At 38.5% G+C, this 24,246-nt stretch overlaps 2 protein-coding genes across 2 annotated transcripts in view; one reads left to right on the forward strand and one right to left on the reverse strand.

Moving 5' to 3' along the window:
• Nucleotides 1-3,580: 3,580 nt before the first annotated feature.
• LOC124166599 (zinc finger CCHC-type and RNA-binding motif-containing protein 1-like) lies at nucleotides 3,581-7,848 on the reverse strand. Its single transcript, XM_046544191.1, has 4 exons — nucleotides 7,559-7,848; nucleotides 6,505-6,616; nucleotides 6,047-6,406; nucleotides 3,581-4,543 (listed from the first exon to the last, which is right to left on the reverse strand). The coding sequence occupies exons 1-4, from the start codon at nucleotides 7,669-7,671 to the stop codon at nucleotides 4,406-4,408; spliced, it is 723 nt and encodes a 240-aa protein (XP_046400147.1). The 5' UTR covers nucleotides 7,672-7,848; the 3' UTR covers nucleotides 3,581-4,405.
• Nucleotides 7,849-8,025: 177 nt separating this feature from the next.
• Nucleotides 8,026-24,246, forward strand: part of LOC124166457 (DDB1- and CUL4-associated factor 1) — a 64,723-nt gene continuing 48,502 nt past the window's right edge. The window contains exons 1-7 of the mRNA XM_046543987.1: nucleotides 8,026-8,131; nucleotides 8,432-8,561; nucleotides 8,948-9,098; nucleotides 15,807-15,944; nucleotides 17,662-17,786; nucleotides 22,528-22,766; nucleotides 23,755-24,188. Of these exons, the coding sequence (XP_046399943.1) occupies nucleotides 8,449-8,561; nucleotides 8,948-9,098; nucleotides 15,807-15,944; nucleotides 17,662-17,786; nucleotides 22,528-22,766; nucleotides 23,755-24,188 (1,200 nt within the window). The 5' untranslated portion in view covers nucleotides 8,026-8,131; nucleotides 8,432-8,448. The remainder of the gene's footprint in view (nucleotides 8,132-8,431; nucleotides 8,562-8,947; nucleotides 9,099-15,806; nucleotides 15,945-17,661; nucleotides 17,787-22,527; nucleotides 22,767-23,754; nucleotides 24,189-24,246) is intronic.

Raw genomic sequence — 24,246 nt, forward strand, 5'->3', positions numbered from 1 at the left:
TGATTAATGAATACTTCAATCAAATAAATGTTGCTTAGGGCTCAAATATTTCCACATTAGTGGAGTAAATCTGGGTCATAGGTAAAAAATAACTCAAGCTATCTTCATTTAAAGCATGTCTACACTGAGAATGGGCTCCTTAATTCTTTCATCCCTTAATTGGCCAACAGAATAGTTAATCCTGATTGGTGGGTTACCACAGTGACTTAAGTAGGTACCTTTCACTGTGTAGCAGACAGGGACAATGTCCTAATACGACCCTTCATTCCTGACCTTTAAGATCATTGACAAAGTTTCCCTTTCTAGACCTTCTTGAAATGTCGGAAGACAAAGTGCTCCACTGTGTGACCCTTACAATCTTATCGAGTAATTCACTGATTTATCCCGGAGGAAAGGCAACCCAGCCAACATCTACACCCTCTTAACCTAAAGCTGTGAGTGTTTGAACAACTCCCTCCCAGTAAACCAAGCACAAGAGAAGAAATTCCAGATTCCCAGAGGATGATGAAATGATCAAGAGGTAATTTATACTTAAATCATGCAGGTTGAGGAGAACATCTAAAGCCATCCATTACCAAACAGAGATAGCTATTAAATCCTAGCCATAAGACAAGTGAACTCCACCTAATTATTATCTAATAGGGATGTGCGAGTACTAAAAAATTTGAGTCAAATTGACTAGTTGGTATTGGACTCAAATGCTTTGAGTAGCATTACAAATGTTAAGACAAGTTGAGTAGTTTTCGTTACAGAGCTGTCGAGGCTAGTAAGTTCAGAAATCTGCCAACAGGAGACGCTCTCATGAAACTCATGTGATAATACAGTTTTAAAAGTGAATACAACCTTCTAATGCCTTCCACTAGGAGTTTCAGCTTGCTGTATACATATCTGTCAAGCACTATAGTTGTCAACGTGGGAGTCAAATACCATTTAAGCAGGGACATTTAAAAAGGTCAAAACATAGCTGTGGAGACATCTATTAGATACATATATGACACTGTAAATTATTAAAATAATTTCTATATAATATTTGCCCGTGCTACATCAAAGAAGCATTATTTTGACTGATATATATTAAAGAGGGCACGTATCTCAAGATCACAAATGTATGTATTACATTATCTGATTTAACTTTTAATTTTACAATTGCTTCTTAATAAATTCATCAGGATAGGTGTTAGAGGCATACCCAATGCTTGGATGGAATCCTTCCCATCAGACAGAACCTAATAAGTGGTTATCTCTACAAACGGTACAACTTTTGTTTCCCGGGGTAAGATCCCAATTCGAGGTGTTCCTCAAGGACCTGTCTTTAGGCCTGTCCTGTTTCTTTCAAATATCAATGATCTTGTAAATAGTTTTCTACACATAAATGGTACTACCCCCATGTTATCTACAGATGACACCGACATTGTTCTCACAGCACCTACTTTTGGGGGATTAACAAAAAAATGTAAACAGGTGAGCCATACTTTACTTATTTGGTGTCAACATAATTCTCTTGATGTAAATATGGGAAAGTCTAACCTAATTTACTTTGCAAATAGAAATAAAGCTACTAAATATATAAAATAAAGTGCTTTCAGTTGAAGTTGATGGGAAGGTGATCTCACAGGTTCAAAGTAATAAACTCCTGGGCTACAATATTCATTTTCAAATCTGTTGGGATGATCACATCTTTAGCTGGTAAGCTAAGCTCAGCCTTTTGATTATATCTATTAGGCGGCACTGTTTCTGTTGAAGTTCTTCAGGGACTCTCCTATGGTGAATTTTATTCACATATCACCTACAGCATCATTTTCTGGGGTTCATCTCCTAAGTCCTTGTCCATCTTCTGAATTTAGAAAGTAGCCATTCGGCTCATGACTTTTTCCAAACATGATACCACATGCTGTACCCTGTTCAAAGAATTGGATATACTCCCAGTTCCATGTGAATATATATTTCATGTTCTTGTAAATACTAAAAGAAATGCATATAACTATGTAAGCTAAGAACTGTGACATTCACCATTATTCCACGAGACAGATCAGCTGCACGTCTCTTATGTACGCACTAGGAATACAGGTGCTGGTCCTAGTTGTATGGGCATTCAACTGTACAATAAACTAGCAGCTGAGCTGCAGGCTCATAAAAGTGTAGCTGTGTTTAAGAGTAACCTGCTAAGGTATTTGAAATTAAAATGTTTTACTTAATTAATGAGTTTGTTTTAGCAATGTTTAACAAGTGACCTGCATGCTGTTGAACACTATGTTTAACCTGACATGTCCTGTATCGGTGCAACTACTGTAACACCCTGATCTCTGGACAGATAAGGCATTATCATTATTACATATCTTTATATTTTTTCGTTTGTTAAATTTAAATGAGATGATAGTTGAACTAGTTTTAATTAATTGAACAATGTTTAAACTGTGTTTTCATAATAAAACACAAAAATAATAGCATAAATTTTTTCATTATTTACCGCATACATTATTACTTGTTATAGTAGTATTAGCATTGTGATTTAGGGTGTGTCGACGGCTACATCATTGCACCACTACTATATCATTGAATTCCGATATTTCTATGGAAATAGAATAAAAAAGATAGCCACTGTACATTTTGACTTCTTAAAATGGGTGAGTAACCTTAAATTTTATTAAAAATACTTATTTCCTTGAGGAACCGAGGGGTATTATTTAAATTGGTAGTATGATCCCCTAGAAGAGATTCTAGATCTCCCACTAGATTAATCTGTCTCTGCACGTCGCAAAACTTCTCACATTCTATGAGGATATGTCAAATACTTAACCGACATCTACAATCATCGCATTGGGGAGGTTCTTTATCTTCAGCAAAGAGATACAAATGAGTCAATCCTCAACCGTGTAATTACTACCTCCTCCCTCCGATTGATCCGGGAAGAGGAGGGCCACGCTGCTGCTATGCCCTTGATGCCACGGAGTTTGTTATTTTTCAGAGTCCTCCATCACTCCCTCCACTGTTCCAATACAGCATTTCTGAGTGAGGCTCTCAGGTCCTCATAGGGAACTAGCATTGACGCATACTCTTTGTCACTCAGAGCTTCCTTGGCCATAGCATCTACTTTCTCATTCCCGGCTATCCCCTCATGTCCTGGGACCCAAAGAAAACAAATATTAACTCCCTTTCTCATAAGGGTCAGCAGCAGGGAGTGTATTTCTTGTATGATCAGGTGCACGGGTGATAAGCCAGAGATGGATTGTATCGAGCTCAGGGAGTCAGTGCATATGACGAAGGAGCCATCGTCGTCACTTAGGGCTTCTAGAGCTATCTTTATAGCATAAAGCTCTGCTGTGTAAACACTAGACATTTGATGTAACTTTGCCCTGATGTCTCCATAGAGAGGGGAGAATGCTGCACATACACAAGCAGTTCCCTTTTGAACAGTCTGTGTAAACAGGGGTAAGGTTGGGATGATTCCATCGAAACATTGCAAACAGACGCTGGTACTCCGAGAGAGTAGTGGAGGACTTCGATCGAGATCTTAAAAACATATCAACCACTGGAGTGGGAGTCATCCAAGGAAGGGGGGTGTACCGAGTAAGAAACAGGATACACTTTAGGCAGCCTTATACTTGTAACATATTTATATTACAATTGCAAAAAAATAAAAGCCAGAGACCTATTGATACGTCACATATGGCTTGCAACATCTCAAAATGTTTAGGAAAGTTTGGTCTGATTGTACATATTTAATTTTTTGTAACGCCACTGAAAATATGGTTGTTTTATAACATACTGGTGAAAATGTCATTGTATAATGTTTTAAAGCAATAACTATTTATTAAAATAATTAATAAATTAAATAGTGTAACACAATATTACCTATACGTTTGTTTACCTGGTTTGTTGGCATGATTTTGGCCTAAAATAATATAATTCATATGGTGATGGTGAAAGTTTTTTTTCTTTCATCCATTAAATTAGAATTACATAGTTGAATTTAATTTCTAATCCATAATATGTAATATCAATTCAATAATAGTCTATATGAATCATCACCAGGTGGGGGTAGCATCAATGGTAAGATGGAAATCCTGATATGCACACGCAACTTACACCAGTCCACAAAATTTGAATGAGTCTTGAGAAATCATATTCACAGAAATATCACAAAATACTGCCTTCAACAATTGAGCTTTGCATTGCGAAGGCTTCCAGTAGGTTTCAGGTATAGGAAAAAACGAACGCCTTGAAGGCAAAGAAAAACCATCCGTAAATTTGCACACAACGAGTGCATAATTTCCACAATCTGCTTCAATGAGACGTGAAAATCAGTTAAACAATTTAACACCAACCTGAGAGTCACTCAATTCAATATGGATTTCACAGGAGGGCTGTAAATGTTCTCCTCTCTTCCTGTCACAACCACTACGCATCAATCACTGACGTCCTCTTCATCACTGAAGTATGCACTAGGACGTATCTTCTTCTTTTGAGAAGAGGCAGATGGAGCATCATCATAGTTCCCTGTAGCAACTTTAAGTCGGTATGCTTCCAGCTCAGCCTGCTCTTGCTGGAATAGGTAGAAACAGGTCATATGCATAAATAAACAGATCATATCAACCACAATATAAATGAGAGTAAAATATACATATAGAAGTTAGGTTTTCCAACAAGCTAATGAGGTAAATTCTTCAAGCAGGGGCGGATCCAGTATTTTGTTCTGGGGGGGGAGAGGGGGAGGCACAAGGATACCTCGTAATACAAAACGAATGCAATGATAATGGGACTTTATTGAAATTTTCCATATTTTTTAAGGTTCTGGGGGGGCACATATCCCCTCCTAGATCCACCTATGTCTTCAAGGGTTATCTACAGCATCAGGTCTTTGGCTGCTGACGTTTGGATGGCTAACACTGCTATGGTTCTAAGGATGTTGATAGCAGGTTAAGAGTTTCCCTCCTTTATAATGCTCATTATCTGGTCAGGTAGTTCCTAACTGACTACTGATTATTAGCTCTGTGGTGTGTCTTCCTCCTTATTTACTTGATTTGCAGATGATGGGCCGCCACGATTGTCTGAGAGCACAACCCACATCTCTTTTGAATTTTCTCTCCTCCACGCAGATCGCGAAAGCTTCTTTGGTCTATCAGTCATAGCATCTGCCTGCTCTACATATCAATTTGGTCTTGATGAATCAGGCAGAGTACTATTGCCTAATCACACAAATTCATTTCAACAGGGAGGAGAAAATTGTGTCACAAATTTTGAACCCTGCATAGCTGATACCAGTATGAACCAGAATTGATAATGATACTTAGGTCGAAAACGCACCATTTTTAACCTACAGAAGCACTCCAATTGGCTTCGAGATTGCTCCATTGCCGAATGTTTTGGACAACTAACGACCTTGAAAGCTTTGACTGTCAGAGATCATCCGATGCATGATCACTAGCTCAGTGGTAGCGCACAAAACTCACGGCCAATCAGAATGCTTGGACCAAACTTTCTGTAGTTTAAAAATAGTGTGGTTTCGATCTAAATGTTATGAGTCATTTTGGTTCCTACTGGCATGATTTATCCATCTACGAAAAATCTTTGAAATGTCCTTCCTCATAGGAATTTTTTTCCTTTCTGTAGAAACATTAAATTATGGTTTCACTAGTAGTACGACCTGTCCGCCTCTGACGGTGCGGGATTCTTCATCCCAACCATCCCTTCCACACCTATCCTATCCCAGGAAGCATCGTCGGGCTCCTATTGTGGCGGTGCTTCCTTCCTTGTCCTCCCCATCCCATAGTGAGGGTGAAAAGCAAAGGCTTAGGACCCTGCCCCAGGAGTGTAACCTCACGAGCCTGCCCTGCAGTCTTGTTTCCACTGGCATGATTTATCCAGGATTAACATTTCGAGACACAATTTTTCACCACCTGTATTAAGGCCACAAAGTCTTACCCAGGAATGAATTCCTTCAGTTTTATGGCAGAGTTATACCCAAACTTAATCAGCAGAGGACTAGACCCAGTGGAAAAACCACAGCGAATTAACCTGAAATGTGAATATTAGCAAGAGCACTCACTTCCAACTTAATAGCAGCACTAAGTGTTTCCAAATCAGGCTCTTCGGGCTCACTGTGAGAAGATTCCTCTTGTTCGACACCCACAGAGGGCTTCAAATGTGACGTTTTTGAAGTATAACTCTCATCCTCTTCATCTTCCACTTCACCATCACTATCATCCCCATTATGTTTCTTTTTCTTCTTCTTTGGAGGCGGTTGTCTGATGCCAAGGGCATTTTTGGGGCACTCATAACTCAAATGGCTATCAACTTCTCCACATTCATAACACCGACTTTTGTCCGGATAAGATCTGCGGCGAATGAATTCTGATGCACGGCCATTGTCATGAGCAATGCTGCACTTGAGAGTCCTGCCAAACATCTGTTTTGAAGGAAAAAGAGGATAAGATAGCTGTGATGCTGGTACACTGATTATTCTCCAATTACAAGAAACCAAAATCCTCATAAAGAGGAACTCACTTCTCTGTTATTCACAGCTCTAGCACATTTTTGGGCATCATCTTTGCTGAAGAACAAAATGAATGCTACCCCTTTACTCCTACGAGTTATTTTGTCTTTCACGACAGTAACTCTGAAAATAAGAGTAAGAAACAAGATGAACAACTGCCAGGGTACATCTTTAGGACTAACTTAACAGGAACTGTTATTTAGTCCAAAATCAGATTGCTTAGCAATTCATTGCTAAATGATAGGAGAAATTCCTTGATGTTTACAGAGAGGGAGAGAGACTAATATCATCCCAAAGATAGGGTACAAATGCCTCTGTCAACTGCAGAAACCTTTCTCTTCAGTCTCATTCATCATACATTCTGATCAGTTTCATAAAACAATGGATTATAAACAAGATAGATATATATGTTGGAGATGAACAGTTAGAATTAATGTGAAGGAACAAGAGAAACTCCATGACTAAAATTCATTTAGGAAAGACGACTGACTGAATATGTACATCCTCTTAGGAATTAAGGCAACAGGACCCCATCATTAATTTAATAAAGAATTTGAAAAGGTAGATTGGAAACTGCCATTTCAAACTTGTGTCACAGTCTTAGTTGTACTGCACAATGGTCTTAAATTATTTTCGCAAAATTAAGCCCAAAGGTTTAAGTAAGTTACTTTTTAGAGTTGATTGCAATGTTATTTCACCAAATAACGATGGCGACAAGATAAAGCATATTACCCAGTGTAATTGGCTTACTAAGCCCGCTGGACGGGAAGGAGGAGTCCCACATCGAAAGGTTCAATTTGTGTGTGGATGTGACAACATAAAGGATGATAAGAAGTTGAGTACTTTCCTCACTGTCAAAGGAATGATAGCTGAGGACAAACAAGCTTTCTATAGAAAGCTCAATCCCTAAGCGGACAACCATTTCTCGCTGTGATTGCAGTTACTTTATCAGAGAAGAACAGGACAAACAAATTTATGAGGACTGACTAAAGGACCCCATAGAATAGTCGACTGAATTAGTCAGCACTAATTTATAAAATATGAGGCTCCACGCATTTTACTTACTTCACTACTCTGCCATACTTTTCAAAGATTTTATGAAGATCATTATTCGTCAAAGAGTAAGGAATATTGGAGAGATACACTGTGCTTTTACTCGGAGCGAGGCCTTGACTCATCTTGAGACCGAAGAACTAGCTTCAAAAATTAAACAATTGCCCGGTTTCATTCACAAAATGGGTGCAACATTCATGTATTATACATCATAAACAGAATACTCTATTTATCCTGAAGTATTGAAGTCTCCATTGACTTCAAAACTTCCACTTTTGCGCAAAGACATGGACGCTGCTCATCTTTTCAATTCTTTTTAGTTCGCATTGATGCCACCAATGACTCTCGGCCAATATTTTCATTACAAAAAGATAATGATAATTTCCCATATGCAAGATAAATATTATAAATACAATTTTTTGTTTTTATGTAACAGTATCTTAATCGTAAAACTCGTACTTAATGGTAAAGGACCAAATCCGTCGTGCGAGGTCCATTGAAGCGGTGGTTAGTGTCGTCACTCAACTGTTTCTCCCGCACATGCGACCTTACTGAGCAATTTACTGTGTTCTGTCGTGATTAAACGTAAGTTTTTATCAAGGATCATAAATCCGCTATTTTTTTATAAGATTATAATTTTTGAGAAAATTACAAGGTTTTTTATATTCGCACTTTTGACCATCGTCTTGTGGTTACTGCATAATATGTTGAAATGTTTGCGGTCCATCGTTTTCGATGTTATCGTCTGCATTATTGATATATTTCTGATATTATGCTCTGTTTAACCTTATATGTATTTCCTGATGTGCCTCACAATGTAGAGTTAGTCGCCACTAATATCTGAATTGAATCCACTGTTTGAATTCCCTTGTTTTTTAATTGAAGTAAGCTGTCATTCCGCTATGGAAGTTACTCATCAGGAGAATCCTGCGTTGGCTGAAGCGACACAAACTCTGCAGAAATGGGTAGAAGATCATCAGCAACCAGGATACGACCCAGTGCCAACTCTTACAAGGTATGTTTTGATGTTCGGTCGACCTTTGAAAAGAATTTATTAAGATTCGTACTACAGACTTACTCTTCTCCTGTATCCTGTTATACGTCATCACTTCTCCCTTCTATATGTACCTGTTCCGTATTTATTTTCCATCGAAATATGGTGATGGTAATCGCAACTCATTCTATGTATTTCATCGTCCTTAACCTAATACTGTGATGGTGGATGACCTCTTGAAATAACATTTCATTACGTGGTTAAGTTGAGCTCTCGTCAGTGTTTAAAGATTTGCAATGCCTGATATTGAGGACATCTTGTCATTGGCATGGTCATTTGTCAAATTAACCACATTTTTTATTCCTGCTAATGTGTTGTTTTCAGTTGTAAATATTTTTGTTTTCAAGGTTGGCAGAAATCATCGAAGCAGAGACAGAGAATTACATGAAAATGGACCCAGACCCATTTGATGATAGACATCCTTCTAGAGCCGATCCATCGTGTTCTCTTGGCCAGATTTTGAAAGTCCTGTTTCGGAGAGATCTTTTCATGACAAAGGTACCTTGGAGCTAAAAATATCTAGTATCTATGTATCCCAGCAATCAACTGTGTTATTCAGTATGACATTAGAGGTTAAAAACAATGGCCTTAAGTTTCTTATTGAGAGAAGTGTGAAGAGTGCTATGGCATTTGCGAATGTGTGACTTATGAGCACTTGGAAAATTTTTAGATTTATACTACTATGCCTAAGTCTTCATTGATTATTAACGACGTATTAGGCTGCATGAACTATGTCTTGGGTTTGTGATCTTAAATGAATACCTGAATTGAATTAATTGAGCACTGACCTATTACTTCCCATTAGAATGTTTTATAGTAATAATACCATTATTGCTAATCGATGTCACAGGAGTTGCAGTATGTGCAATATACATGCTAATTGTAAATCAAGTGAAGTTTGTATCCTATCTGACCAACTAACATCTCATCGCAAGTGGCCAGCATCTGAATTAGGAAATCGAGTTGAACCTCACATGGTTGTACATGAGGGATAGAGAGTTAAGACTAACCCAAGTGTTCAAGTGATGAAGATTTGGAGTGATTGAGTGACTGAATACTCAAAATTATTTCAGGAATAAACTCTTGCTGTATATGAGCATGATCACCCGTTTTGTGTGTTCAAATTAATGGGGTGAAAGACAATTGGCCTGAATTTCCATACACTGTCACGTTGGAGTGTTTTTGAGGTCTCGGAGGCTAGCCGTTAGTAGACTCCCAAATGACTGGATGGCACACGCAGGGGTGCAGCTAGGAATTAAGGCTAGGGGGGTTTCAGGCGCAACTTATACTGGGGTGCTTGGGGTATTGCATACCCACCAGGGTAAGCGGGAGGTGCCTTCTGCCCAAAAAAAAAATGAAGAGAAATGGTTCAAAATGGTGATTTTTACGGCCTTCTGAGGGATATTTTATTAACCCTCACACTATTATATAAGCAATATTAATCCAATTAAGTAAAATAGATTTAACTTTAAAATTTCTGTGAGCTCTGGGAGGGGTTTTATCCCCCAAAACCCCCCCCTTGCTGCGCCACTGGGCACATGTGCAAACCTGTCTGCTGCCTTTTGCTTTTTTCCGATTCAGTGTGATTCTAGAGTGCTGTGAGCTCAATAACGTGAATAAGGAACCAAGGCTTTCCTGCCATTTGAATGAATTCTTCTCTCGTTTCTTACTGGGTTAATGTCTATATATATGGTGTCAACATTGCGTTATGGGTCTTTCCCAACATCCTCTGTTCTGATGATGCCAATATCTGCTATGGTCCAGTATGTATACACCTCCTCCTGCAGGCTGGAAGTTTGTGTTCGCTGATTGCTCTAAGTCTCAGCTAATGACTCAGAAAGGAAATGATGGGACAAGAATGTACATTGAGGTTGATTTAGGTAATACTTAGGAGAAAGTATTGGTAATGGAGAACTTATTAAAGAGGGTTTTTAGCTAACTTGTGAAGGTGAAATAGAAAGTGCAAAAGATAGTAACCTGAATACGTTGGAAAATACAGAAAGATGATACTGAATTAACTTGAGATTTTTTGCCTCCTTACTATGTACATATGTTGCAGGAAGTTGTTCCTTGAGCTTCCAGATCCATTCACAGTGTTAACCCATTTAAGCCCACAATTCTGGACTCGATAATACCTCCAAATGCCCACAATTCCAAAAATGTTTTTTTAGTGTTTTGGATGTTAAATTTGCATTAAAATGTCACACAAGTGGCAAACAAACAAACAACATTTAAAATTTTAACCGTGAAAATTGTTTATCTGGTGAGGTCGAAAACGACCACTTGGGATAATGGGACATAAATTTACTCATTGTCAGCTCCCACTGATCCCTAATCTTTTTCTTTAGCTCACAAATAACATAACTCATTTTTAAATTAAATTTTCAAGCCTCTGACTTTATTTATTTCAAACAATGTTTAAATATTAACAGGCATTCATAATAATCATTTAAGTGTGGAATGGAATGAAGCATTTATCATGTAAGGGGACATTACACGTTTCACATGCAGTCACAGTTTTGTTTTTACAATGAACACAGTTTCTTCTTGGTTGAGCAGTTACCACTAAATGCCTCCCCAACTCTTTCTGACATTGACTTACTCTATTTTTTTTAAATGGACCACTGACCTTTCGTTTTGTACCATGGGTTTTGCAGAGTGAATCCACAGCCTGACGTAAAAACTCTAGCTTATCCCATCTACACCCATACGATTTACTAAGAAGCCATGCATTGTTCACGCAAACATCAATGGTCCAGAACAAAATAGGCATGTACCATTTTTTACCGCGCATTCCTATCTGATAATTGGAAATATGGTTATCCATTTGATCCACTCCACCCATATATCTGTTGTACATTTTAATTATATTTGGCTCAGGAATCTCAATTTTTCGTTTCTCCTTCAAGGAATACCGCGTTGCTTTCGATAAAGGCTCTACACCAAATTGGTTTGACATAAGTAAAACTGCATTATTATCTTTCCATTCCACTGCGATAATATTTCTTCCTTTTTCAACGCGTTTGTCAATTGTTCCTCTTTCCATTTTTTTCATGTCCTTCTTTGACGTGATGGTGCATTTTTCCGTTCGATTTTCACGTACAGTACCAGTAGCACCTAATCCTCTTTCTGAGAGTTGTGAAATTACTTTAGAGCTGGTAAAAAAATTGTCAAAGAACAAGGAAAATTTAAATCCGGGGTATGAACTCTCCAATAAATCTACAAAACTGAAAATAACGGACCCTCCCAAGCCAAATTCTTTCTTGTTCTCACCATTTGAAGTATCTTTTCCCTGATATAACATAAATTGAAGACAATACCCTGATTTCAAAGCCAATGACCATGCTTTATAACCAAAACGTAGCGGCTTTCCCTTCAAAAACTGTTTGCAGGAATGCTTTCCAAAGTACCTGATCATAGATTCATCAATTGATGCAAAACTCTCTAATGGAGCAAATCGTATGAAAAGTTCATTGACTTTACTTACAAGTGGTCTAACCTTAGCAAACTTATCATTGGCGTCCAAATTCAAATTATCACAAGCGTGAAAATGGCGAAATAGTTCATCGAATTGATTCCGTCTCATGGTGTTTTTCACTAGTGCATTTTCGGTGTCGGCTCTATTTTCCCAATACATTCTTCGGCGAGGGCATGAATTATAACCCGATAGAATTAAAATCCCTATGAACGCGTACATATCATCATGATTCACAAGGAGGGAACCGGTAATTCTGGGAAGAATACATTGAAGTGTGTTTCACCAAACCTTCGACAATTTCTTCATTGAGAAATAGTTTCAGGAAGTCAATTGCCTCGGAGTGTTCCTAGATCGTGAGAGGAGGGAGAAAACATTTTTCTTCAGGCACTGATATAGATTCCACATCACTAATACTTCCGTGGACCCATTCACATACTTTAAGCTTCTTAAAAGCACTTGCACTTTCGTCATGTGGTATGTCATCACTCCTATCCTCACGGTCACTGAAACGCACTTCCGCCGGAGCCGTTAACTGGTTACGATTCAATCTATTGGGGTCAAAATCGTCCTCATCTCCAGAATCTTCATCAGTTTCATCACATGTTTGGATAGGAGGCAATACATAAATTGAATCAGGAATATCATCCTCACTCAAGCGCTCACACTCCTCTATTATTTCTGCGGTGGTGAGGCATTTCCCTCTGAACAGAACAGAAAACACGTAGGTACATAGCTGTAGGTGTATGAACATAGGAACATAAAACTAATAGGTTGTACGAAAATAAAAATATTCAATTAAGCATTTACAGAATTTATACTTTCAGAGTGGGGGACAGTCTTAAACCCATAGGCAAAAACATCGGGACAACGAATCCTTCATCTCACGATTCGCTACGGAAAATAAGCAAGCAGAGCATGCATTATCCCAAGTGGTCGAAAACGACCACTCATAGATAAATAGGCTCTAGGCTCAATAGGACTCTAGATAAACATGTAATTCTCTGGTATACAATAAAACAGGCTATCTATTTTATGAAATACATGTTTTTTTAGTGCTTAAATAAAAAATGGAAAACTTACCGAGACATTTTTCCTGACATGCCAATGTAGAATAGACTTCCCGAAGTTCACGAGGCCGATCTCTCTACCACACTGACTAAATTGCGAGATCTCAACCCCACATAGTTCCGAGAAGTCAAATGTTACATTTAAGTTACATTGTAGATACATCGGTGGATTGCCGGCGCGTAGAACAAAAAAAATACCCCAAGGTCGTTTTCGACCGCTTGGGATAAAATGATACACTGGTCATTTTCGACCGCTTGGGCTTAAATGGGTTAAGTGTGGTCTATCTATAATGCTGTCAAATTCAGAATTTTGTGCAAAGGATGTAAGCCCATGAAAATATATGAGAGATATGATCACTGTTTGAAAATCTGATGAAGAGCTCGGTGCCTATTTACAGGTTAAGCTGATATAGTGTACCGTCCTTGAATGTGGAGAGCAGTCATGAAAGTCTGTGCCTATTAGAATTAGATGTCTCTGAAAGATTTGTAAATAAATTTTAAATTTATGGCTTGTACGTTTGTTGAAATGTCATATTTTTAAGTATAGAACTACTTGATGCAACTGAGACTATCATTGGGGAGTAAGTGTTAGTTAAGTTTTCTAATTTATGTGTATTGAAAAAGCGGCTCTTGTTAATACTAAGTAATAACGCCTAGTGACGTCTAATCAAGATGAAGGTCCAAACATACAACATGGCCATAATCAGATGACGTCAACTACCATAATCAAAAGATGACTTCCATGTTGACTGAAGGAAAAGAGTGACTCCTACCCTTAGGATAACCAAAGACAAGAAAGTTCATTAGGAAAATAAACTTTTGTTTCAAATTGATTTCAGTTTTTAGATTCAATTTGAGGAGAGGAAATGCCCTGTGAGGGCTAATGAATGTTTAGTTGCCCTAAGGACTGGTGTTAGGGGCACTCTAAATCCAGTAAACTGTGATCTGATCTGAATCCAGACAGGACTGATTTTATAACATGTTTATTTCGACAGATACATCTTAATTAAACTTGTCACCCCCAAAGTACATGCCTTGGCTGGCAACATACATTTGCCCACGTTTCTTCCAGCTCTCGAACCCTGCCTGGTAAGCCGCCCTTGGTATCTTCTTCAGGTCTGCTGTACAATTAGTTTTAATGTCCGCAATAGAGTAATCGGTGCCCTTGCAAGGTAGATTTTAACTTAGGAAACAAAAATAAAATGTCAGATGGTGCCACGTCTGGAGGGTAGGGTGGCTGCAATATCACAGAAGTTCTGGTTTTGGTGAAAAACTCAGTCACGATCAGTTTGTGAGTTGGCACATTATGGTGGTGCAAATACTATCATGAGGGACGAATTTTATGCAACGCGTGTCATGCCCAAACTGTCTATCAAAGTTGTCTGACAGGATCCTCAACTAATGTTTACTTCATTGGTTACCTCTCTAACATTTAAACGGCAATTTTCCAGCACCAAATCGTTCACCAATTTGACATGGTTAGGGTCTGTCGATGTGGAAGGCCTTCGCGAAATGAAGTTCGCGAAACTTCATTTGTCAAGGTTCTGTCCGATTTAAATGACTGTACCTCTCAAAACACTGGCTTTGACTCATAGTTTTATTAACTTAGGCTTACTGAATCATCCCAAAGTCTCTGTAGTACTTTTACCTTGTTTGAAACAAAATTTCACGCATACACGCTCATTCATTGCTGCCGTTGCACGCGGCAATGAACAGGTTAAGACACGTAGGGCTGCTGCTGCCTAGCGACTCAACGCAAAAAAATGCAACACCTCGTTTTAGTCGTCAGATGTGTCGCAAGATAGTATTTTTTGTTTCGCTTAGATCTGTTGAACGGTTTATGCAAAATTAAATCAGTCCGGTCTTTTTTTGATCACACCTTGTAATTCACCATTTTTTGCATTAATTAGTATTTTAGAGCAATTATGGGGTTACTTAGTGGCTTTTAAACATATGTCGCTTACTTGGATAGAGGTGAAAGTGCTTGGTGTAGGTTTGGGGGAAAAAATACCCTCAATTTATCATGAGTTGGTGAAAAAGAACAAAAAGCAAGGTTGTGTTGCAGGTGGCATAGTCTCTTCTAAGATGGCATCTTTGTTTGTGTAGAATATCATTAAACTCAAGAAAAATTTTTTCAATTTTTTGGTATTATTGGCTAAATTTTATGATTCCTGGATCTTTGAACTTGAAAAATGTTGTTTTATTACTGCACTTTGACTGAAGGTAGGATAAATTTTTTACTATGCCCGAAAGTCTTATATTATGTGTAAACTCTGAATCTGATGAACCTATAACAAACATAGTTGCTGTGCCTTCATCTCCACTAGCTGCCTCACCTTCCCCTATAACAATTTCTCTCATCAGCCTGTTTTTTAAATGATTATATCATCTTTTGGTAGCAATAAAATATTTTTTCCTTTTCTGCCTTTGCTTACCCCTTTTTAGTTGTTGAATTTACTTTGATAATGTATCCTTAGGTAGAGCCTTAGGAGTGGTATGTTTGAAGTGCTCTAAGTCAATCATCCATAACTTAGGTACTTTTTGTATTTAGAATCTTCTGGTACTGAAGCAATCTGATTTGCTGGCAAATTCACATAAGAGTTGTTTCAATTTCAAAGCACTCATATTGTTCTTTCCTTTCTTTATTGTTATGATTTTCAGTTGGTGAATGACTATTTACGAGACAACTACTGGGAGCGTCTGGGTATGCCAGAAAGGGATTCAAGGCAGTTGAACATTAGCGTATGCCGCCTTGTTCTGGATATTATGCCTGGACTAGAAGCCTCAGCAGTTTTCCAGGTTCGTTATGGTTTAAATTTAGTGGATTCAAGACACTGATGAACATGAAATTTTGAACATGGCATCCCTGTAACAGTTGCAAATATCGGAAAAAACTCAAAGGGGGGGGGGGGGGTGCAAAAGATATTTTGAGTTACCTTTTCTTTTATCGTAATGAAAAATAATCAAGCCGTATGCGAAGTTTAAGAAAGTTTTATTTAAACTGATTGTACACATATAAAATGCAATGTCATCATAACACATTGCGTACCGGGGTAAGCTAATGTTTGGAATATAACGTTACCCAATCAAACATTATGATGCATCAATTCATATGAATAATGAACAACAACTGAAAACGTACTAACGAATAAGTATTGTTCGCTTTAAAATTGTTTAGGTTGACGTGCCTGAATGACAAGAATCTTCGTCATCTGTCCGGAACGTTCGGGAAAAAAATGACGAGAATTCTCGCCATCCGTACGCAACGTGTTAAAAAGAGCTACAATTGTGGCTCTGCAGTGTTAGGCAATGCGAGTGGCCCCACAAGGGGGGGCAAAAACCTACATATGTATCCACCACTGCCCTGTAAACATGCTTAACTGGAAAAGTGATGCTAGAATTTTGCATAACATTTGGGGAAAGAATATCATTAGTGGCCATACATCATTGATGATACTAATATACATGAGGGTTGTTGAGCTCTGCAACATGGTCAATCGAACAATCCAACCTATGTAGTCTACCATGTTCCATTGAATGTTTATTTCATTCAATTTCACAATTATGAGAGCTATGTAAAACATATTAACTGAAACACAAAAAGAAAACCAAATTTGTTCATATTTTGCCCATTCTCTTGTAGCTGATCCTTCCTAAGCCACTCATTGTTCTGAAAATGGTTGTTTTTTTTTGGCCTGGTGGAAAGTACTGAGGAACAAGTGGGTAGAGTGGCAGAGTTGTTGGATCTTTCAGACAGGTTCTCTCAGAGGAATTCTCTCATTCACTAGATTCTACTTTTTTTAAAATGCGTTATGAGGAGTTTTTGCTATCCTGGGTTACAAATTTTTTGCTGTTCAAAATTAATTTAATAGAGCCTTGACATAAGAAAATTCAAGAGGCTCAAAAAGTAGCGATTTTGTTATTGTGAAATTCATTGTGGCTAAGCTAAGATTTTTTCACTAAATTTCGATGAATTTTTATGTTTTAACATAAGGTTCAATGAATCCTGCAAATTTCTTAAACATTGAATTTATTCTTCTTATTAACTTTTAAATCAAAATATAATGTACTGCTGTATTAGTAATGTACTAATGTAATGTAATAGTTAGATGTATTTCCAAATACTTCAAAGAACATGTTTAGTGTTGAAAGAATTTTTTGGAATGGAATTTGAATAATTTTTTCCGTCTGGAATTTGCATTACACTAATTACAATCAAAGACAATGAAAAGTCAAGGGGTTACAGTTATTTTATAAGTACATCACTATATTATGATTTTTCAAGAAATATTTCATACAACATCGACACAATTATGATCTAAGTGATTTCAGTGTCAGAGTAAAAACCATGTGTGTGAGCTTGTGTACTTATATGTTCTGCTTGTTTGATGTGGTGAAAATAGCATGTAAAGAGAGGTGTTGTCTATGAATAACAACTTAAGGTTAGATGCATCTCCTATATATGCTACTTTTTTCTTCTCTAAATCTGTCCTGTGTATTTGTTTTCTCCAAGCAGGATATGGAAGGACTTATTTTGCGTTTGTTTTCCTGGGCGGAAAAGTCTATTGAGCCACTTCAAAGTTATGCAACTGGTCTTTTAGCTTCAGCAATGGAAGTTCAAGATATAGCAGCCAAATGCAGGTGATTGAACTTTTCCTATTTTTTTGTGTATGAAGACTTTGAGTCAATGCTATTGAATTTAATCACTTAGTGATAGATTACCGTATAAGCTTGTGTAAGAGGCGCACACGTGTAAGAGGCGCACCCCTATTTTGAGGAAGGAAGCTATAAAGAAAAAAAATTTTACGGTATTTTTTTATCCTATCGTGCGGTGTTGCAGACGTATGCCTGGAATTTCGACAGTTATCGAAATTTCCTCTTTCAGTACTATTTGAAAGAGGAAATTTTGATAACTGCGGCGGTAATAGCGGCATAAGAGGGAGTAGAAAGAGTTCCGATCCTCTCTTCGCATACGTCATCGCTCTACGTTGCTTGTCCTACTCACGAACAATTTCGTTTAAAAGCTCTCGCAGGAGTATTGCAATAGAATTGCAGCCGTGGAAAATTTTAAGGCAAAACACGACAGGCACATAGCATGAACCTTCCCAAGAGATAGGACAACAATCGGGGCAATCTCAGCGCCTTAGGATAATAACCACGTCGTAGATTTAAGGCCCCTTGCACACACACCGATTTTGGACGGCCGGTAAAATATCGGCCGTCCACATTCCAATAGTGAACAATGGGAGAGCATTGGAGCTTGCACACGTACCGAACACGCGCCGGCACCGGCTAAATGCCGGTTAGCTGCCGGCCATTGTCACTGTGGATCGCCGTCGCCGGCTCAAAAACATAGCAACTTATCGTTTGACCGGTAAAAATCCGGCGTGTGTGCAAGCATCGCTTCGCCGGTAAAATATCGGCCGATATTTTACCGGCCGTCCAAATTCGGTGTGTGTGCAAGGGGCCGTTTTTTTCCTTCCCGGGACTCCATAGGAAAATAGGAAATTATCAAGTTACAGGGGATCAATGGAAACGCGTTTCATCCCTACCCCATCTCACCAACTGACCTTTTTCGGTCTACCAGGTTCAATTCTCCGAGTTTCTGGAGGTCAAATGCTAGGTGAGTCACCTTCTGAGCTCGAAGATATCTCGATATCTTTCAGCAATTGTATGACACGCACGAGGTTCTAAAAAGAATTAGACCTAACGCGACGTAATTCTGACAGCATTTAAGTTTTTTGAGCTCTAATTGATTGACACAAAGATTTATAGCTAAAACAAGGCTACTAATATTCAACATAGTCCAAACAGCACAATTTCGGAAGAAACAAGCGTAGCATGAGCGCATTCAAACAAGACGAGACGGACTGGAAACTTCAGGCAACGCAAACTGCGTATATCACATTGCTGTGCCTTCGCCTCTTCACTTCAACGACGTCACATGCAAGATCGGACGTGTTCTTCCCTTGCTCCTTCGCTCATAGCCTCGTAGCTTGAAATATGGAGCGCGCTCCTTCCCCTCGACCTCTCCTTCAGCGCTAGTCCAACAATGAACACACTCGTTCGAATTTTTTAAACCGCAGGTTTTGACACCAATATAATTTTCAGTTGCATAAATCCTCATATTAGCGTCTGAAGATAATTTTTGAAAAATCAGGTGCTCAGCGTAATGGAAATTGCTCGGCAAGATAGATGTTGACGAATCAGGTATGTCCTTCAAAACTACGCGTTTCTATACGTTTGATAAGCGATTACTATATGCAGTATAAATGCCGCGGGATACCCACTCGTGGCAGTAAATTTAACGCGCGCTCCGGAGCGAATCACCCCGCGCGATCTTTTCAATGTTCACCTCTGGGGTACCGACGTGACGGCGCGATGCTTACGAGAAATTCAAACAGGAGCATTTTAAAAACACGTCACTAAGGGAGAAACTCCCCTACCTGCCGCTTGATTTTGACCCAGGGTTTCAGATGACTGACTCACGCTGTAAACCAAGGCCCCTCAGTTCCCCTTGGACTTGCGACCGGGTAGGGGAGGGGGGGAAGATAAGAAGTTTGTGTAAGAGGCGCACCCCCATTTTCCGCTGCAACATTTGGGAAAAAAGGTGCGCCTCTTACACGAGCTTATACGGTACTCATGCACTGATAATGTCTGTTAATGGGTCTGTGTATAATGTCGTGTACTGTTCCTGAAAATCATGATGTTACTTGAAATGATAAAATGAAGCTTGAAATCCCTTGATGTCAATGGTGAATATAAAAATTGCTTCCTTCACTCACTCAATGTTTCAGCCAGTACGTTGGTTTTAATTGGTGAAGGTATAACCACAGAGTAAGAGCAAAAGCTTACTCTATGGTATAACTCACACCAGACTTGGACACGGATGTATACAATTCATACACTCAGGGAAAGGGGGTCAGTTCCTTTCCCTGGGCCATCCTACACTTCAAAGATTTTTGGGTGGGATGTCGAAAGGCTTCACTTGGGATTTGAAGTCCTCATACAACATTTTTTCACGGCTCCTCCGTGAGATTGTTTAGAGAATTTTCTGAGACATTGGTAATGAAAGAAAGGTCAATTTATATCATTAGAGTGATTGGCTGACTTCATCAGTAAGGTTAGTTGCTCTGATAAGATTCCCTATTCATGTTTTGCAATCATAAAAACGTATGTTTTTCTTTCTATCAATGTGTATCATTATGTATTTAGAGTGCATCAACGCAGGTTTTAAAATCAGAAGCAAACACGCCTTGTGAATGGCATATAAGAATGACACGATGGAGTGAGTCGGAAATAGTAGCTCAAGATTTTGAGGTCCATTGAAGCATTCATCCCCTATCCCGGGCTTAGAAAATGTTGTGAATCATCATCAAGAATTTCCATTCAAGGCTATGATAAAAGTTTAGGTAGGACAAATAATTGGAAAATGGATTCATCTAATGCATCTCATTGACAATACTTATGTATTTGTCTCTCAGATTGAGTCTTACCGTATTCATCTGCCCAAAAAATACTATTGTCTGAATATAGTCCCCGCTTTTTTTTTCCAAAAATGCCTGTGGTATAAGTAAAGGGGGAACTATATTCCTATGCATTTTTTAAAATTTTTCTCAAAACTGAAGCATCAAAATTAGGGGGGGGGCTATATTCAGAGGGGGACTATATTCGGAAAATATGGTAATGAAAGATATGCATTCTGTGTATTTAGGATGTGCCATGATCATTTCACTTTTTATTTGCTCGTTTACTATTTGAACAACTTTATCATGAGGCTATTGTGATATTAAATGAGTGAAGATTATGGAAGTTGGTTGACATCATTGTGAAAAATGGGATGACATTAACTGGCAATTCACTTTTTCCTAGTTTAAATATTTGATTATTTGGGTTGTCAACTCTGTTCTGAAATTGCACTTCATCAAAAGATTTCAGTAGATGTAAAGGTCCGATAGGTTACAATAGAAAAAGAAAAAAAAATCCTCCTCATGCAGCCATTATATCACTAAGTCAATTAAAATTATGAAACTCAATAGTTTCTGCCATCTATTTATGACTTGGTGGAGATCTGGTCTCACAATGTTGTAAATAACAACCTACAACATGAGGCTGACGCGTAAGAATAGCAATGAATCGCAGAACCACTCAGCAGGAGTTAATGAAAAAATCAATTTATTTCTGCAAATGAGCTAAGGCTATCGATTTATTATGGCAATTAGCTTGAGAAGTTGGTGAAGTGTCGAAAAATGGGTAATATAACAACATGAAATAAACTTTTATAAAACAATGTTTTTCTCATAAACTAAAAAGAAAAAAAAATAATTTTACTGCTAGCCTAAGAAGAGCTTTAAATAAATTGGTTTATATTCAACTAAAAATGTTGGATGCATGTACAGAATACTCCCAATTATCCGGCTGCGGTTTATCCGTGAATGAGTTTTACACTTCTTCGACAATGTCCGCGATCCTTTTAAAAAAAATTAATCAGACGCAAAAGTGCCAGGATATTTGTGTGTTTTGTTTTTGAGCTTACTGGGGGTGAAAATTCAGCTGATTACCGGAAGCATGGTTGTTTATAAATTTTTGGTTTGAAGTGATTGTGGAATTGGAATAAATACTTATTTTCGATTCAGATTCTTGGCATAGAATAGGATGGTTTCCTATTATTTTTTTATCGCCTAAATCGAAAGATTATTACTCCTGCAGTACGTATTTCATGCTTTTAGATTTTTTAATGATAATGCCTATTTTTCGCGATTAAATGAAAAGTGAAAATTTTCAAGTGCGCGAAAACGCGACAGCTAAGTATGAATGCCGGGAAAACCCCGTGTGATGTCATTCTGGTTCCCACTGTCCCCGTGTGAGGTGACCTTGGGGCGAGGCTTTGAGCGCTGATACGACGCAGGATGCTAGCAGGTAGCCGAGTACCCTGCTAGCTGGTAGCGCTTTGCTTAAATAAGGGTTATTAATACCTTATCAAATGAAGACAACTTTCCGACCTTAGCCAGTTTTAACAGGTGATTATCAAGACATGTTTCCCTGAGCTCTGTGCCTCATGCATGCATTGGTAATCTCAGACGATGTAAAACTCCTATCTACTCATATAGAAACTAGGTCCCTGTGACGTCACGTGGAGTGGCACCGCATGGGCACCAATCTGGCCTTTTTCAAATGCGGTTTTAATTGAGCATTGCCATTCGTCTAAACTGGGATTTCTAAAACCAAATAATTTGTATGTTTGGAATACACTAATGGTGGGTAACGAATCGCAATCAATGCCTTTCGTTTTCTTTAATGAAGGCTACCCTATTGCTGAATTGAATCAACCCATCACGAAAATAAACCTTAATTTTCAAACCATGCTTTTTTTTGTTTTTAGGGAGCAGAATGCCAAGTTAGTTCCGCTGATGTTGCAGAGACTTCACCAGCTACAAGCTCAAATGGCTTCGAATCCTCATGGCCAAGGGAATGCGACCACTCGACCATTTGCTCATCTTGGAGCAGATGACTTGATGTTGCTGAATGGAGAGGGCACTGTGAAAGGTGGTGTGGAAGAGGGAGGAGGGATGAAAAGTCCAGATGCTAAAAGGTTCTCTCTCACACCAAAGAAAGGTAAAGGTGAGTTGTCCTTCAAGAGATCTTTTCTTTAGCATACCTCACTTTCATTGAGGCCAGATTTTATGTCTCTTCGCCAGTATTAAATTGATTGCCATTTTTACATAAAAAGTCTGTTATATTAAGTGCTGAAGCTTCCTGCAAAATGACTCATTATAATGCTATCTCACTACAGCCAATGTATGTAGGAAATACGACATGAAAAGAAGAAAATTTAGGTCATTTCAATAAATTCAAATGTAAATGCACTTATATATTTCAATTTATTTAACTCATTATTATGAAGGTCCTGGGACAAAAAATATGGAAGTTCGTATTAACTTTGTATGAACATGTCTTATCAGAAAATTTGTTATAAAAGTACATTTTTCATGTTATAGTTGTCAAATACTTAGTAGTTTTACACTCCTGATCATTATCCTGTTAGCTATGGAGGATTATATCCCCTTTCTGCTCACCTTTGAACTCATTCTCATTTCCATCCTATATAGAGTACATGTTTGTATCTCTGAAAGTCGAATGTTCGTCAGAAGAGGACTTATCGTACAGCCAATTAATGATCAGTAAAGAGTGCGTAACCATGATTCCACACAAATGAAGCTTCTTAAATGATGTTGCGTGGATACTAAAGTATCTCCTACTGAATGAAGAACCAAAATTGACGCTCTTGGGCACATTGCACGAGGAGAACTTAAACGTAGCATAATGATTATGAGATGGCGTACTGTTTATCCACCTAAATGCCATCGCTTACCCTTGTAACTTTGTAATAAAGTTCATTTAATGACCACCTGGACTGAGGTTCGTAATTTTGTAATAATGTTTATTTTACTTTAGATTAGATTAGCCTTCTTGTTGGGCCCAACGATTTACTTCGTAAAAACGAGAACTTCCTCATAACATTGTTCTTACTAACGAGAGTCTACTTATTTTTCTGGACCATTAAATATTACTGTAGTGAATTTAATTAGTTTATAATTATTTTTTTCAGCTCCATTAAAAACCCTTCACAACGGTGCTGTTCACAGCAGCTTGCCGAGTGTGGAAGACGACTCGGCTATGGACACTGGGGAGATGGTGAATGGTGTTGGAGGGGCAGAGGATGCCTTATCCCCCAAGCCCTTGCAGACCGGCCACAAGAGGAAGTCTATGGACACTCCTCCCAGTCGAGTCGGCACAAGTCCGTTTGCGATACCAGAGTCATCCCCACAGTCTCATCAATGGACGCATCCCAGTGGTTTGTCCCCAGCTCATGCTCACGCACCCCATCCTATTGTCCCTCCTTCGGTGGGTGAATGCAGCAATTCCTCGTGGGCGGAGATGGAGTCATATGTAATCGGCACTGTACAAATATTCCCCCCTACCCTGTCGACAAGGCAAATTCTAATACTGCGGTACCTGACTCCCATGGGGGAATATCAAGAGGTGAGGCTTTTAAATTATTCTTTGTTATCTAAATACATTGAAGCATTCTTGGGTAGTA

This window comes from Ischnura elegans, chromosome 10, assembly GCF_921293095.1.
Source record: "Ischnura elegans chromosome 10, ioIscEleg1.1, whole genome shotgun sequence".
Taxonomy (NCBI): Eukaryota; Metazoa; Arthropoda; class Insecta; order Odonata; family Coenagrionidae; genus Ischnura; species Ischnura elegans.